Here is an 18,643-nt window from a genome sequence, read left to right as displayed (position 1 = left end):
TGTGAGCAAGTGAATGTGTTTTTTCAGGGACGGCTGAATGGATATGTAGCTGCATGAGGTGGGTGTGAGGAGGATTGCCCAATTTGGCACCTCAGAGCACCGTTCCCAGAGGGCACCATTTATGGCAGCAGATAGTAAGTTGGTTCAACAATATGCACGCTACCAGCAGGAACTAGGACCAGATGGAGGATCCTGTACATAAAGGAATCTGGTGAGGAAACATTACTATGTATCTCGTTGAAGATCCAAGGTTTGCTTGTCGCAAAAATGTTGCTTGTTGCAGATGTACACCTCACCCATGCCAAGCCCCCAGCAACCTTACAGCTTGTTCTTTGCATCTCATGTACAACCATGCCTCGGGATGGCACACCTTCAAGGTGCACTTAACAAGTGGAAATTTTTCCACACACATCTTTCAGGTCATTATAGAACAACCTAGCTGCAAAGATCGCTTGCTGACATCCAGTTTGACATGCAAATTGTGCACATATCTGTCAGTGTGCATGTGCTCCTACACATTCCAACCTCTATGACACCTGCTACCAGATGCCACTTGAGGGCTCAATTCCAAAATGTAAAGCAATCTCCCTCATCCAGCTTCCTGTGACATGTCCAAGAAGGCCCGGTGGGATCTGTGGACCACCCGACCAGGGTAATGGTAGATCTGTGCCATCTGCCTCAGCTATAAGCCGACGTCAGAAGCCCCTCTGATAAATCCTCTGAAAATCCACCTTGTCTTCCAACCCCTGAAGTTGAAGAGGAATTCCAAAGGAATACCCATCCTATCAGTAGGTGATGGTGCATATTACAATGAAGCACCCATGACTGGTAGGGAGGTCAAGTAAAAATAAAACAGTAACTGAAAAAGCCCCCAAAAAGTTTCAAAATCAATCTAACAGAATTAGAGTAAAAAATTGAAGATATAATTGTACTGACCAATTTGAGGGCGGTGCAGGTTTAAGAGGTACAGGGATGCACTTCCTGTTACTGCGTGCCCGCAGGTCTCACCTTTGCTCACTTGAATGAGCTTGCTCTAATGAGTGAAGCAGCCCAGAGAAGACAAAACACCCCCCTGGAACACCCAAATTCATATAATGAGGCTTGCCATGGAGCAGCATAAGCCTCTTTTTCCCTAGTGCAGACTCAGTGCAAAACCCAGCACAGGCACAGAACCGACGCAGGGATCAAAATCTTGATTTTCCTCTCCCTCTATTCCGCACTAACACCTGTGCCAAGGGAGTGCATTTCAAGGCTCAAAGAGACTCAAGTTAGCTTTGTTCTTAGCCTATTTTAGGCATCTAGACTTTCAGATCATTGCCCTTTGAAGATTACTAATCTAAGGACTCCTAGCCTTTCTTGTCTGAACAAAATGATCACACATTTGAGAGTCCTGATCGGCTCTATTTGGTATTCTTCAGAATTCTTCAAAGCTTGAATCCTAAATAGCTTCTTTCTGAAGGAAATGTTGGATAGCTTCCTCCTGTCAAGAGAGACCAAAGTACATCTTTTTGCTTTTAGCGTTAGCCTCAAGATATCAATCCTTGATCCTAGGTCTTGGTCCAAGCAGGTAAAGATATTTCTCAGTTTGGATCACACTGTATGGGGGATGCTTCAATCACCAAATCTGCAAGTCTGCTACTTGATACTGCCATCATTATGAAGGCTACTGGATGGTCAACCATTCAACCTTTGACAAATTTTGCTGGAGACTTAGTACCCATTAGAGTTTTTTTTAACCAAAATGGTTGTCAGATTAGTGAACAGTTGGACAATAAGTTTAAAACCTATTTATTTAGAAATGACTCACCATTGCATTGTAAGAGAAATTGAGTTTTACAATGGATTCATGTAATTGTAAACCTTCCTTCTTTTAAATAAAATGGTGAATCACCGTTTCCCTGTCTTCTCATGGTTTCTGGACAGGGAACAGTGGTAGCCCTATTTTGTTTGACTAGTCCTTTTATTTTACTGACATCGTCTTCTATTTTGTGTCTCCTACCAGGAAGGAAGTCCAGTCAACAAGAAAGCCACTCCTTTGTAAAGAATACATCAGGTAGATCTGCCACTGTCTATTGACATGAAGGAACTCCTCTGGATCTGCTGGTTTCCCTTTGTTGAATCCTTTCTTCAACCCCTTTGGATTTAATTTTCCTTAAAGTAGTTATTAAACTCGTAATTGGTTTACTTAATTCAGTGCTAAACTTTACTTTCTATTTTCCTTTTTTAACATTCATTATTGGGTTGTGGGCATTGCTGGGAAGGCCAGCATTTATTGCCCATCCCTAGTTGCCCTGAGAAGGTAGTGGTGGGCCTCCTTGAAGTGATGCGGTCCATGTGGTATTCTTTGTAGTGGTTTGATACAACTGAGTGGCTTGCTAGGCCACTTCAGAGGGCAGTTAAGAGTCAACCACGTTGGTGTGGGACAGGAGTCACATTTAGGCCATGCTGGGTAAGGATGGCAGGTTTCTTTCCCTAAAGGAGATTAGAGAACCAGTTAGGTTTTTATGATAATCTAACAGCTTCATGGTCATTTTTACTGATCTTAGCTTTTTATTTTCAGCTTTCTTAAACTGCATTCAAATTCTCAAACTGCTATGGTGAGATTTGAATTCACACTCTTTGGATTATTAGTACAGTAACATAACCACTACACTATTGTACCCATGATATATTTCGTTTTGTTATGATGATTGTAGAAGTTTTCAGTCAAAGTTCCTGCTTCATGTACTCCTTGCCTCTCCTCGACCTGGACCTGTTTCCATAAATCTCTATCAGCTCCACTGTCACGGTGTCAAGTGATAGGAAATAGCTGATGCTTTTTTATGTAGCTTACAGCTCAATGTCAGTTTGACTCAATTGATGGGCCTCTTGCCTCTGAGTCAGTAACCCCAATGCAGGACCAGTGGGGTTGCTAACTTAGAAGAAAGAGGCCCATAATCTAATCTGACATTGCAGGTTAGTAGAGTGTGTGCTGCATTGTTGGAGGTGTCATCCTTTGCTTTAACTGTTAAACCAATGATCTGTCTGCCTGTTTCAGGTGACTCAGTAGGACATTAAAGAACTCATGGCATTATTCAAAAAACAGCAACACCTTGGCCAACATTCTTCCCTCAACCAACACCACAAATAAACAGAATAACTAATCATTCATCTCATTGCTGTTTATGGGATCTTGCTGAGTGCCAAATTTCCCTACATTACAAAACTATTGCACTTTAAAGTAGTTAATTGTTTGTTAAACACTTGGAGACATTTTTGAGAATGCAGTAAGGTGCCATATAACTGGAGTTCTTTATTTCTTTAATCAATCAAACCTGTCATTTTCTATTCATTCTGCATTTATAGGAAGATAGGGGTGTTCAGGAGTGACATCTTAGTATGGCCTAATTGGGTCAATTTGTCCCCCACACTGCTGCCTAGTCCAATCAGTTTACAAAGATGTTTTAAAAATTCCTTGTGGAGTGAACTTTTTGAAGAATTGAAAATGACCACCTTTTACCACCTTGCAACAATCTTGTTCCTTCCAAGCTCCAAATAAACCACATGCTCTTCTGCCTCTCTGTACACTCACTGTGTTGAAATTAAGACTCATTACACAGTCTACTACTCTAATACATTCTTTTGCAGAACCTCAAAACTGTGGAACTCTTTATCTTCCTCAACCTTCACTTCCCCCATCACCTAATCTCGATTTATTTGGTCTTGTCTAACCTAGAATTCTCAATAAAAAAAGGCTTATGTTACCAGGTTGATATTCTATAAGATCCTTGACAACAACTTATATTTATGTAGTGCTTCTAACAAAGAAAACTGCTGAAATCACTCAACAAAGGAGGCAAAATGTGGTACTGAGCATTGGTAGTAGGAGACTGATGGCATGTTCAATGGAATTTTGAAGGTGGTGTGTGAAGTAGCAAAGTGGAAGCTTTAGAGAGAAAATGCTACGCAGTTTTGTCTAATAGGTTAGCCACAAGACCTATCTGGCAAATTGGAAATCCAGATGCAGGGAGTTGCATTTCTGATAAGTAAATAAAAATGAGTAATAGACACTTTTGTTAGTCATGTGATCTCAATACTCATATTCACACGGCATATGCATGGTTACTTTAGCTTATTTGTGCATTTATTGGTAAAATGGCAAGATGAAAAGCAGAGTGTTTCCTACAGACAAGTGGACAGTTTCGGTCTTGGATGCAGAAAAGTCCATGAGTTCCTCACAATTGGCATTGGAGGTGAAGATGAACCAGAGTGGAGGGAGAAGTTCGAGGTGGTGACACCAGAAGAAACTGCTCCAATCAACTTAGCAGCATAAGAATCCACCACCATCAAATCACTTGAGGGGAGTCACAAAATGCATTTTTCATTATAGCAATGAAAATTGCTTTACCACCAGGTGTAGCACCAAGTCACATAGAGGGTCCTACATTCAATTCCTTGTTCTGTACTGTTAGATGACCTCAGTCAGGACCTTAATGTCCTTGGGGAAGGAAAAAAATAACCAAGCTTCCTGCTCTCAAATGCTAACCATTGATCTCTGCTGGAAAGTGTGTGCATGTGGATGTCAGGTGAGAACAGGATTAGGTATGACTGTGATAGTGTAACATCTTTATCTGTCGTGCATTCACCAATTCAAAGCAAGGTTTTAATCTGCTCTTCACCCATGTTTCTTTTCTCTCCAAAGTATTTGAACATGTTATCATCTCCCAAATCCGTGTCCACCTTTCCCACAACTCCATGTTTGAATAACCCCAATCAGGTTTCTGCCCCTGCCATGACACTGAAAAGGCCCTAATCAAAGTCACAAATGAATGTAACCATGGTGCACAATCCCTCCTTGTTCTTCTCGATTTCTCTACAGCCTTTGACACGGTCGACCACACCATCCCCCTCCAACATCTCTTGTCCATTGTCCAGCTCAGTGGGACTGCCCTCACTTGGTTCTACTCTTACCTATCCAATCATAGCCTAAGCATCTCCAACAAAGGCTTCTCTTCCCACTTGGGAAGGTTATCACTCCAAGGATCTCTTCTTCATCTACATGCTGCCTATAGGCAACAGCATCCAAAGACATGGGGTCAGCTTCCACATGTACGCTGACAACACCTAGCTCTACCTCTCCCCCACCTTTCTCAACCCCTCCACACCCTCTGTGTTGTCAGGCTACTTGTCCAACGTTCACTCCTGGATGAGCAGCAATTTCCTTGAGTTAAATATTGGGAAGACTGAAGCCATTGTTTTCGGCCCCGCTAAAAAACTCTTTACTCTTGCTACCAACTCCACCCACTCCCTGGCCACTGTCTCAAGTTGAACCAGACTGTTCACAAACTTGGAGTCTTATTTGACTCCAAGCTGAGCTTCTGACCCCATATCCTCTCCACCGGAAAGACCGTCAACTTCCACCTCTGTAACATCACCTGTCTACAATTCTGCCTCAGCCTATCTGCTTCTGAAACCCTCATCCGTGTCTTTGTCACCTCCAGACTTGATAATCCCAATGCTCGCCTGGCCAGCCTTCCATCCTCCAGCCGCCATTAACTTCAGTTCATCCAAGCCTTTGCAGCCCATCTCCTATCCTGTACTAAGTCCTACTCATCCATCACCCCTGTGTTTGCTGACCTACATTGACTCCTGGTTCCCATACACCTCAAACTTAAAATTTTGATCCTTGTGTTGAAATCCCTTCATGACCTTACTCCTCTCTATCTCTGTAACTTTCTCCAGCCTTAACCCACTCCAAGAACTCCGTATTTCTCCAACTCTGGCCTCTTGTGCATCGCCAACTCCCTTTGCCCCACCATTGGTGGCCGTGCCTTCATCCGTCTAGGCCCTAAGCTCTGGAATTCCCTCCCTAAACTCTCCGCCCTTCCATGCCACCCACCTCCTTTAAGGCCATCCATAAAAACTCACCTCTTTGAACAAGCTTTTGGTCACTTCTCCTAATACTCCTTCTTTGGCTCTGCATTGATTTTTGTCTGATTACGCATCTGTGAAGCAACTTGGGACGTTTTTCTATGTTAAAGGGGCTTTATAAAAGGAAGTTGTTGTTGATAAATATTGTTTTGGATCAATTTTTTTTCTAGATGAAGTGGATAGCTCTTACAAAGAGCTGGCATAGGCATGGTGGGCTGAATGGTCTCCTGTACTGTATGATTCTATGATATCCTTCTGTCCATTGTGCCTTGCATCATTTTCTAGCCAAAGGGGATTGGTAGGGGTCTGGTGTCTGGCCTAGGCTACTCTATGATTGATTAACCTGCAAATGCATACATTCTAAGGAATGCCACTTGGGCAAAGTACTTGAGGGCTGCTGGTATCCATGTGACTGTAGCCCAACAAGAATCAGTGGCTTTAAGAGCAGAGGGTAGACAATTGGAAATATAATCCATGTAATATAAAAAGTTTACTGGAAAAGGATTATAGACAGAAATTAAATCTTGAGGTTCATTTGACTAATAAACTGCTTTAGTCTTACGGTACATGCTTTATTCTTACGGTGCCTTAATGCTCCAGTTAGATTACTAGGCCCTGAAATTCTGGAGAGTTCTCCCTGTCTCCCATTTAACTCCAGCAGGAAACTAACGGAATCCACAGGTGTAGATGGTCATTTCCAGACATATAAGCCTCTTCTCGGGATTCAACTGGTCTCCCGCTGGTCTAAGACGAACCCTCACAGAATTTCATGGTCCTGTTATTTTATCTATTGCCATCCATCCAGTATTGTCTATTTATTCTAATGGCTATATCCAGTTAGGGGCGATTATGTATTGTTGACAGTGTTTGTTTGAAGGGTGATTTTACAAAATTGCTTTCCTGACATAGATCCTCGCCCACCAGGAGCACTTATCAGAAATTTGGATGCAAGCTCCCAATGATTTTCATGAAATTACCTCTATGTTACATATATAAAAGTAAGGAATCTTACAACACCAGGTTATAGTCCAACTGTTTTATTTGAAAATCACAAGCTTTCGGAGGCTTTCTCCTTCGTCCTTGGACGAAGGAGAAAGCCTCCAAAAGCTTGTGATTTTCAAATAAAACAGTTGGACTATAACCTGGTGTTGTAAGATTCCTTACATTTGTCAACCCCAGTCCATCACCGGCATCTCCACATCATATATAAAAGTACAAAGAGAGTTTTAACTTCAGGATTCCTTAAAAATACAATCTCATTTTGGGAGTTGCCATCGAATCGTGGAAACGATCCCTAATTGACTTTTAAGAATTGAAAAAGAAAAGCTTTGAAACCTTTCTCAATGGCTGAAAAACACTTTGTTCATTGAATGGGGTGAGGAAAATGGAAATAATCCATGCGCCCTACAAATTGAAAATTAAAGATACATGCTGGCTTCCATGAGGAGGTCAGACATGGCTGAGTCAGTTTTAGTGATTTTAACCAGTAAATATGTATAATAATGGGCAATGTTATAGCTAGGGAAACTTAAATAAGGCCATCTTAGAGCATATCTTAGTGCATTGCTTAATGTGGTGTCACATCAGTATGTGTATACAGTAAAAGGATAAACATTTGGAAATAGAATGAAAATACAACTGGAATAGAGAGAAAGCAAATCATCGTCAGTACAGATTTATTAAAGTTTAATAATTTACTCCTTTTTTCTGTCTCTTTGTTTCTCCCTTCTCTACTCCAATACATCCTCTGGAATGTATAATAGTAATTTCTAGATCCTATCCCTTTGTTTTATTGGTTTGCACACTTTTAACATTTCCATGCAGCATCACCTCTACCTTCCACACATTCAGCAATTCAAAGCAAGACTTTTCCAGCCACATATTACAGTATTTTTCTAGCCTTCCATTAATCCCCTGCTGCTCGCACCATGTCCTAGCCAAGTGGGTGGGCAGGCAACTTGCAACCTGCCCTCTATCAAAGCTGCTCTGTAATTAGCTGCTAGGGGGTGCAAAAGAGCAGCCTTTGGTGACTCATCCCCTGATTTTCCTTTCCTCACTGTGGGGAGTAGATTCATTTTTAGGTATCTAAAAACAAACCACTCACATTACATTGAGTTACATTGAAACATCAAAACTATAGCACAGAAACAGGCCATTTGGCTTAACTGGTCTGTGCTAGTGTTTATGCTCCACATGTGCCTCCTCCCTCCCTAATTCATCTAACCCTATCAGGATACCCTTATATTCCTTTCTCCCCCATGTGCTTATCTAGCTTCCCCTTAAATGCATCTATGCTATTTGCCTCAACTACTCCTTGTGGTTACCATTCTTTGGGTAAAGAAGTTTCTCCTGAATTCCCTATTGGATTTATAAGCAACTATTTAATATTGATGACCATGAGTTTTGGACTCCCCTACAAGTGGAAACATTTTCTCCACATCTAGCCTATCAAACCCTATCACTATCTTAAAGACCTCTATCAGGTCACCCCTCAGCCTTCTCTGTTCCTGAGAAAAATGCCCAGGCTGTTTAGTCTTTCCTGATAAGTATATAGTCTCAGTTCTGGTATCATTCATTGAACCTCATGATATAATATCTAAATCTTCCACTTTTTGAAGAGAATCAGCTTCCTTAAATAGGTTGATTGTGCTGAAGCTTTCTACAAAGGTAGCTGCAATCTGGTTACAAGTCTAAGTCTGCAGGCCCAGGATTAGATGGCAACTCCCATAATGATAGAAGGACCTATAATGAATCACATGGGAACACAAGAAATTCTTTTTAATAACTTATTGTTCTGATGGTAACAGTCAATTGAAATCAGGCAGTGGCTGCCAGACATCATTCGAGCGTACATCAGAACTTCCTGCACTTGCTGTCCGTGATTTTCTGACCATTCATTTTAATGATAGAAAATCATGAATTGCATGTGCACAAATTTCGGATACGTGCTGCCGGAGGGCGAGGCTGCCTGCCGGCATGTGCGGACTTGTAAAATTATCTCTCTAGAGTCTTATTAATGGGGAAAAAATGTTTATCAAAATAAATATATAACATCTTTTGGTAACTAATACATATGAGAGAGTAAGAAAGGAAAATACTTGCATGTATATAGCACTATTCACATCCTCAGGACATCCTCTTCACAGCCAATGAATTAATTTTAAAGTATAGTCACTAATGCTTTGTAGGCAAAGGCAGAAGCCAATTTGTGCACAGCAAGATCCCACAAACAGCAAATAAGATAAATGAACCATTAATCTGCCTTGGTGATGCTGGTTGAGGGTTGAATGTTGACCAGTACACCAGGAGAACCACCCCCATTCTTTTTTGAATATTGCATGAGATCTTTTACATCCCTCTGAATAGACACATGGGGCCTCAGTTTAACACCTCACTTCTGACAATACAGCACTCCTTCAGTACTGCACTGAAGTGACAACGAGATTCTGTGCTCAAGTCCTGGAGTGGGGCGTGAACCCATGACCTTCCAACTCAGAAGTAAATGCTACCACTGAGTCAAGCTGAGTAAGGAGGGAATTAATCCAGTTTAATTTAAACAAGAAACCAGTACCAGTTTATGTAATTCGTAAGATTTTATAAATGAGACTCACTTAAACTGATAAATTTTAACAATGTACTCACAAGCTAAGCCATCTCTGGGACTGTTCTCAACATTTTCACCTGATGTTTTAAGAACATAAGAAAAGTCAAGGACAAGAAAGGTTCTGCCAAAGCTATCTCCGTAGTATTCTAATTCTCTCAGTTTAGAATCAAATCTGTACCACAGTTATCTCCGGTTGGCCTCCAGGAGTTGGCCTAGCTAATTGGCAGCCTCCTTTGTGAAGCGGAGGCATTGAAGTCATATCTGCCGAAACATGTCCAGGAATGATTGCCTGGGCAGAAAATATGGGCCCCGGTGGAAAGGAAGGTGAATTTATGACATACAATCGCACCTGCCTTTCTTGCCACCTCCGCTCTTCCTCCTCCAAATCTAGGTGTGCTATCATAACCCCCAACAGAATTTCCATCCTGAAAGGAACATGGTTATAAGAAACTGAGCCCCCGATTTTACAAAACCATTCCGGTGGACTCAGGTCCTAAAGATCAAGGGGGAGAGAATGTTTCCTCCTACACTTTAAAGTGACCCCCTGACACAAGGGACTGCAGGGCAGATTCTCCTTCTGGGAATGGAACCTGGCACCTTCCCCTGGTTGGCCAACTTACGGCAGTGTTTCCGGGGATCTTGCCAGGAGGTGGCACTCCCAACTGCCGAAGGCCCACTCGTGGTGTGCCCTCTGCTGATCCTGCAAACTTTGGTAGTGAGCAGTGAAGTTCAGCAGCGATCCCGGAGTAACTGCCGGGACTGAGGCCCTGTGGATTTTCTAGTAGTTGGAAATAAAAATCTTGCAAAGCAAACAAAAAAATCAAGCCTAACCAGCAATATAAATCAATGCATCAAAAAAATGCAGATAAAACAATGTAATAAGGTAAGAAATGTGTACATTTCAAACTAACAAATAAAATTCGATGCTCGCCTAAAGAATTCTACTCCTAAAGGACGGGCAATTCACACACTGCTCTACCCAAATAAAAGGATGAGCAACGCTGCCAGTGAAAAATTTTTTAAGAAAGCCACTAAATCCAGCCTCAGGCCAATTCAGAGAGTTTTTTTTTAGCTATAGTCAGCCTTGTGCACCAGTGCAGCTTTCAAAACACCAGCAATTTTTTTTGGGCTGCAAAATGCGACCATTGCGAATCAGGCACGCTAACCTGAGCTCCCAATTTTGTGACCAATCCTCACCTTTCCCAGTGTAGTCTCACAAAACCAGAACTGTAATAAGTAGACACACCTTTCTCTTCTTTGCCTGATTATGAAACCTGCTTCTACATTTTTTTTAGCTTTGAAATGATTAAAAGGAAATTCCAGTTTTATTCAGAGACTAAAATCACATTCTGTTGAGTTGGATTACACTATATATTTGTCTCTTTTTATTTCCTCAGGTAGAAACGACTCCTACAACTCCCCAATTTGTTGATCGCAATATTTACAAATGGGATGTTAATGGCACTGGAAAGCTGGTGAAAGTTAAAGGAATAATTGGCAAACCGCGCAAACCTCAGTGCACCGACTATACCACCATCAGGCAAGAAATCTACCTGTTGCAGAATACACATGCCACCCACTTCCAGTTCTCCCTCAACTGGTCACTAATCCTTCCGAGGGGCAACTCTACGCAGGTCATTGGAGCAAACTTGCGCTATTACAAATGTTATGTCAGCGAGCTTCTACGGGTGAATGTTACTCCGGTCGTTGTGTTGTACCATCCCACTCTGGAGGATCAGCGGCTGCCTTCGGTGCTAGAGGACAATGGGGGCTGGATGAACCCGGCAACTGTTCAGGCTTTTGTGGAATATGCCAGGTTATGTTTCAGGCAGCTGGGAAGCAAAGTGAAATTCTGGATAACGATGAGTGAGCCAAATGGCATAAAGCACTTAGTGGGATACAAAACAAACTTCACCATTGTCGGCCACAATTTAATCAAAGCACATGCTTTAGCCTGGCATCTCTACAACGATGAGTTTCGCAAGACACAGAATGGACAGGTCTCTGTTTCCCTTCATGCTGATTGGGTGGACCCAGCTGACCCTTTCTCTCGGAATGACATAGAAGCAGCCGCCAGGACTTTAGAGTTTGATATTGGCTGGTTTGCCGAGCCTATTTTTGGTAATGGGGACTACCCTTTCATCATGCGAGACTGGCAGAGCCAAAGACAAAACGTTGGATGGCACGATTCTTATTTGCCATACTTTACCAATGAAGAGAAAGAACTGATTCGAGGCTCAGGTGATTTCGTGGCACTGAACCACTACACGACTCACATTGTACATCTGGAAGGTCAAGCTGAAGCCCAGGGTGGTTACGAGCTCAAAGTGCAGCACTTGAAGGATACCACCTGGCTGGCATCACCAGATGGAAAAGCAGTTGTGCCATGGGGTTTACGCAAACTCTTAAGGTGGATAAAATCAAAATATGGCAATGTTCCAATCTATATCACATCGAACGGAATTGATGACGACTCACCCTCCAAGGACAAGTTACGAGTTTACTACATTCAGAGCTATATTAATGAAGCTTTGAAAGGTAAGCCATTCTGGACTACCCATACTTAACAAATGTACAATTTATGATGGATATTTAATGCTTGTGCTGCCTACTAATTTGGAAAATTTCACTTTATCAGCACTGTTTGCCCGTTCAGGTGGATGTAAAAGATCCAATAGCTGCATAGAGCAGGAAATTCTTCCAGTGTCCTACCCAGCATTCATTACTCAACCACCATCATCAAAACAAACCTATTACCTCATCGTGCATCTCATCTGCTGATTGTGGGATCTTGCTATGTACAAATTGACTGTCACATTTACCTCTATAATAATAGTGACTGCACTTTAAAATAATTTTATTGGAATTGAGGGGGAGATAAAATTCAACTCTGACGTGGGCAGTAGTGGATCGGACGCCCATTATACATCCTGCATGATAGAAGTCATGGGAAAGGAAAATCGAGCAGGGTGAATAACAGGCGGCTGATCTGCTACTGCCTGTTTTGTGCCCGAGCCGAAGTTGAATTTTACCCCCGGGATGTCCTGAAGATGTGATAAGGCAGTATATAAATGCAAGGTCATCACCATTTTTCACAACTGTTTAGGCTATAGTTGTGGACATCGTAGGGGTTAAATTGGATAGGGCCGGAAACCGGGTGCGGGTATCACGATTCGCGATTAACCCACGCCCAGTGCTTCCTTCACAGGCATGACGAGTCATTCGTCCCGCCTGAGGACTTACCTTCAAGCAGTGTTAACAACGAGGCCTGACACGACGATTCAAGGAAATGTGCACTTTCCACCAGCAGGGGGAGCCCCAATCTCTTAAAGGGAGGATGTCTCTTAAAATCTCTTAAAGGTAGCTTGTACCTGTTATTTGCTAAAAATAACAGTCTGCTGTCTGTATGGAGTCTGAACGGAGATCAGACATTGCACACATAAAACACAGATGCAGGTCCCGTCCCTGTGTTTACAAACTGATATTAAAACATTGAATAAAGGTTGCACACTACTAAATCCCACGTCCTCCAATCTGTATGCCAGACCTCATCAATCTGCCGATCTGAGTTTGTACCAGGCCTGTGAGAGGTTCCACTAGAGGCCTTGGTGCAAGAGGTGGACAGAAGGAGGGATATCCTATATTCGCGGGGGCGGGGGCGGGGCGGGGCGGGGCGGGGGAGGGGATGTGTGGGTAAGAGGTCCTCCAGACATATGCCCAAAAGGCAGTGGGAGGCAGTGGGGGACGAAGTCAATGCCAGGCGCACAGCACCACGAACTTGGATATCGTGCAGAAAGAAGTTCAATGCTTTGACATGAGTGGTCAAGGTGAGTGAGGTCAACTGTCAAGTGGCATCTCCTACCAACTGCACCACTAGCCGCATCCACTGCTCCACGCACTATACCCCCCATCACCCACCTACCACCTACCAACAAACTCTATCCATCAGTACTCAACTCTGCTTCCTCTCACCCTTACACATTACCACTGTTTCAAGCCGTCCACCCACAACTCACAGGTCACACACACTGGCAGCTGTTCAACCATGACAGGCACATCACCCAGATACACGTCCCGTTTTCTTGCAGGAGAAGATGGCACATAACAGGAGGCAGCAAGTGGCAGTGGCATTTAGCCCCTTGAGCCTATTCTGCCATTCAACGAGATCATGGTTGACCTGTGGCCTAACTCCTTGGTTCACAGAAATCTATCAATCTCAGATTTAGAATTCACAATTGAGCTAGCATCACCTGTCATTTGCAGAAGAGCGTTCCAAACTTCTCCCACCCTTTGCGTGTAGAAGCGTTTCCTAACTTCACTCCTGCATGTCCTGGCTCTAAATGTTAGGCTATGTCCCCACGTCTTAGTATTCAAGTATAGGAGACCTCCAAAAACAGTTACAAATGTCTCTGCAGCCAGAAGCAATAATCCAGCAACTAACCTGTAAATCCTGCATGGTCCCTTTAAATAGAGCTGGTTGTGGGGGGGAGTCGTCCATGCACTCTAAGACGTGTTCAGATGGTCGTGGTTAAGACTGTGCATTGAGTTGTCCCAAAATGGTGTCTATCAGTTTAAATCAGCGTTGTACTCTGATTGTATCCATTTTCTCCTTACTTTACATGCAGCCAGCGTTCGTTATTTGCACAAGCGCTACTAACTATACCAAGATGGCGTCTGGCGCACGTCATGCTAGAAATGTGTGTGCGCAGCCAAGCCGCCACCTTGGCACCTCACGAGGCGGTGTAGCGCCGAAACAACGGGTCTTACACGGTCCAGTTTCTAGCCCCATGAAATTTATCTTGTCTTTCATTCAATTCTTTTTCCAGCCTTAAAACTGGATGGAGTGAATATCTGTGGATATTTTGCTTGGGCCTTAAGAGATATCGATGAACCGAACTACGGCCTCTACAGTTCCAGTCGAGCAGCTAAACTCTCTGTTGAATATTACAGGAGAATTGTGGATAATGGTGGATTTCCTACATCAAAACCACCCAGTCCAAAATGCTATCAAGACTTATATTCAGCAGAATGTAATCCTTTGTACTTAAGAAAACAGTTATTGATTTTCTCATTATGTACTTTAAGTGTTTTTACTGCAACTATGTTTTTGATTATTTATTATTCTACAAAAAGATGCAGAAAATATAAGTAAATAAATCTATATAAAGAAATATTAACTTGTGTGGAAGGGGGTCATTTATAGGATAACAAGGGTGATATTTAAAGTAATGTTCTGCCTGGTCAGCACTCTTGCGTTAGGTTTAGGTTCCCTTTTCTTTCTTAAAAGTGTTCTCCACTCCTCTCCTGAAGGCAGTGACTCAAGGTTACAGCCATCCAGTACTCAATATGACTAAGTCTGGACAGTGAGCGCCTATTTGACTGTGGAGGAATATCACAGTTGATCCCGATCTTGTCATCATGCTACAGCCACACACACAGGGGGTCATATTGACTTTGTGCGATAGTTTAAAACGGGTGATAGCGAATCGACAGCCCGTTTTACATCTTTCCCAATTTTTACTTCCATCAAGGCAATAAAAATCAGGAGAGAGGTAAAACAGCCTGCTAGTTCTCTATTGCCCATTTTCACTATCGCACAAAGTCAAAATTACCCCCACACTCTTTTCAGCACTACATATCGGTCAGGAGCAAGGCTAACCGTGGCTTCGAAACAAACAAGCTGGTTAAAATCAGCTAACTCAGGGCAGACTAGAGATCAAATGTAAATATCTCATATAATGTGCATGGCCCAGCACTACAGCAGGCAAAGGGGTCGAGGTTCCAGTCGAAATTGCACTGGTTAGGTTACAGTTCAAATTTCCGATAAAATTCATTTGCATAATCTCAAACGTAAATGCTTCAGAACCAGCGCAATTGAGTAGTGTAATAGAACGTAATCATTTATTTTTCTCTTTCCATTAAAAAGTATTCCTTGATGTATTAAAGAGTGGTAACCTGGTGCAGTTTTATCAATACAGCTGAAAATGGGTTTCTCACCAAAAATAAGCATTTTTAATAAGAGTGTCCACTCCTCCACCTGTGGGTAACCTGATTTAAAATCACTGAAAATGTCTTTAAAAAGCTGTACTGAACCATTTACTAATTTCATTGGTGCAAGCTAGTCAATTTCTTCGTAAATTAAATTTTTTTTGTATGAAAAGACTTTGAAAACATGCCAATTAGTGCCTGTGTGCCTAAGTAAATGAGCGCAATTCGAAGAGCCTTCCCAAACCAGCGCAATCGGTGGAATCTCACAATACTGACCTGGGGGTGTCACCAATTTTGTAGGTGGGGCCTGATCCGGGCAAATTGAATCTTAAACCAATGTAAAAGATCACGGAAAACACGAACATAAGTGGTTTTGGGCATAGCTCACTTACGTTTAAAATTCTCCCATCTTTTGCTCTGGTTCAGCCAATTTCGCCCGGATTGCACTGATGTCACTCACGTAAACGAGCGGAAACTCTACCCCAATGAAATTAACCAGTGAGCCATTGGCGAGCCACCTATGCCCCTTCCTTTCAATTTGAAGTTTGAATTAAATTTGAAGAACACCATGAATATGGTAGAAAATCACTTTGAGCACAGCAGTAGCACCATTACCAAAAAAGTGACAGGAATACAACTTTCACAGAAATTTTCATCTTCAGTGCTCCCCATGGAGAGCCAGGAGCAGATATCGGAAATTGGGGTGTACACCCAATTCACGGGGTCTACTTTTTTTGGCCATCCATTCATTTCAATATGCGGGATATCATGGGCCTGCAAATCAGGTGCGCACCTAAATTTCCAATATGCATTCCCAGTGAGGGAAGCTCTACATCAGGAGCGCTAAAAGACGATAATTTGTGTCTTATTTATTCCAAGAAAACAATGGACTTAAAAATCGGGGAGGCCTGCTTTGACGGCAGAACTCCCAGCTGCCCATGAAGTCTGCCATAGATCCCACCCCAAATTGTGAGAGTGGCTTCATAACCATACTCAGGGAGGGATGTCAGCACCTGTGAGGGAGCATCAGCGACATCTGCCCCTGGTCTATGCACTTCTCTAGTTCTCCCTTTACTACATCAATCATCAGAAATATACAGAAAGGCCACCCATTTATAGAGTGCATTCGTGCATGACCGTGCTGCACTGCGGGATGGTAAGATATGAGCTTCCTCCTGCAGTTTCTCATCTGATCAGTTCCATGTATCAGATAAGCTGTCAAGGACAAGGATTCACTGATTAGAGAGAGAGAGAGAAAATGAGAGTGACTCAGCCTTGTTCACTCTTACGTGCATCCTAGTGGCTGGTTATTGATGTATTAGATAGAGGGTGAAAATATAATGCATATATCAGAAATTTACTGGTAAATGTATACTGCTATGTGAAAGGTGATTGCCATTCTGATGTTTGTATAGACCTACCAGTACTCAAAAATGCTAAGTCTTCTAGCTTTACACAAAACAGCATTTCTTTTGCTTTCTCCCATTTCTGTTTGTTTATAATAATGGCGATAACAATAGTATTGTTAAATTTAACAATCCACATCTTTACAAATGCAAATGTACTGAGTTTACCAATCATTTCATTTACAGGATCCACTTCAGCTTAGTGAAATTTTTTTTATTCTAGGTTGTTTAGGCAGCTCTGCATTGTCCTGTTATAGAAAAAATGTAACAGACATTTGCAAACAAACTGATATTTATTCTTTAGTATCCTTTACCTACTGACTCCTATTAAGTGCATATTTCTGATAAATGTTATACACTTGATGGAAGTGCACTATAATTTGAAGGGATAGAGAAACCTCAGACACAGAGAGCTCTCAAAAAGTCTAGAAACCAGGTGAAATTTAAAGGTTTACGCAGCAAAGCATCATTCTAAATAGAAATAAAAAGAGCTTAAAATGTATTTTTAGATGTGCATATTTTTGAGTGGTAATGTACAGAGTTTGGTTACTGTTCATTGTAATGACTGTGCTATTTGTAAATAAAGCATGCACAAAATTTCTCTTCGTAAAAAATTCACGTGACAAAGTTTAATTACTAAATAGTGCTCATTAATTAAAAAGTGCAATAGCACACTGCCATCTGTTCTCTTAGCTTATTTCTTTGAAATGGTTACCAAGTTGCTATTTGACTTGTGAATTATGACTGCCTGATTGTCCCAGGCATCCAGTGAAGCTATGGACATCGCAGGGGCCATTTAAAATGGCCCAAATTGTTAAAAAAACATTGATTACCACCAGCAGCACTGAGGCCGTTGGGTAGTGCTGTGTTGCGGTAGGTCTAACGCTTGTTATGACCAATCTCCTCCTCCTCCCCCACAGGCAGACCTCTGTCAGAGGCTGGGAGTGCAGCAAAATTATTTAAATCACCCTGAGGCCAAAAAATTGGCCGGGGTCGGAGGTGCATCTTTGTGGTGAAGATGTACCCCAATTCTGCAAACTCGGAATATCTAAGCTATGGTGTGAGAATGGGTGAGTTAATATGGTCTTATATGTAATATGACAGAAAATATTGTTGATTAACATCACATTTAGGATGATTCATGCCAACAGTACAGGTGGACAAATGTGCTTTAATTACTGTTTTAGCAAGCAATGCTAAAAGTACTTTTTATATCAGGGCGAACTTGACAGTGGGAGGCAGGGTCTACAAAACATTAAGTTTGTGTCAGTATTTTTCTCAATATGAGCCACCTAGTCTAATCTCAATTTCCTGCTTGCTCCCAGTAACTTTCAATTTTCCTCTTTTTGAAGCAGCTATCTCAGTCCCTTTAAAAAGAATTCAGAGGCGCTGCTTCAACAACGCTTTGTGGCAGAGAATTCTACATTCTAACCACGTGCGTAGAGAAAGATTACTGAACTCTGGGAACATATTAGAAAATTTACTTTTTACACTAGTGAAAATCTATGAGGTGAATAATGGAACACTTCCCCACCTCTCTAATTTCTAGAAGTGATTAAACAGGGCATGGTTCCACACACAGAATCATACAGCACAGATGATGGCCATTCAGCCCATGGTGTCTGTGTCGGTACTTTGAAAGTGCTATCCAATTAGCCCTATTCCCCAGCTCTTTCCCCATAGCCCTGCAAAATTCTCCTTTTCAAGTATTTATCCAATTCCCTTTTGAATCTGC

At 42.1% G+C, this 18,643-nt stretch overlaps 1 protein-coding gene across 1 annotated transcript in view; it reads left to right on the top strand.

The window, feature by feature from the left end:
* Positions 1-17,586, top strand: part of kl (klotho) — a 68,318-nt gene extending 50,732 nt beyond the window's left edge. The window contains exons 4-5 of the mRNA XM_067985955.1: positions 10,912-12,052; positions 14,341-17,586. Coding sequence (XP_067842056.1) covers positions 10,912-12,052; positions 14,341-14,666 — 1,467 coding nt within the window. The 3' untranslated portion in view covers positions 14,667-17,586. The remainder of the gene's footprint in view (positions 1-10,911; positions 12,053-14,340) is intronic.
* Positions 17,587-18,643: the final 1,057 nt, after the last annotated feature.

Source organism: Heptranchias perlo, chromosome 6 (assembly GCF_035084215.1).
Source record: "Heptranchias perlo isolate sHepPer1 chromosome 6, sHepPer1.hap1, whole genome shotgun sequence".
Classification (NCBI taxonomy): Eukaryota; Metazoa; Chordata; class Chondrichthyes; order Hexanchiformes; family Hexanchidae; genus Heptranchias; species Heptranchias perlo.
This window is presented reverse-complemented; position numbering and strand designations above follow the sequence as displayed.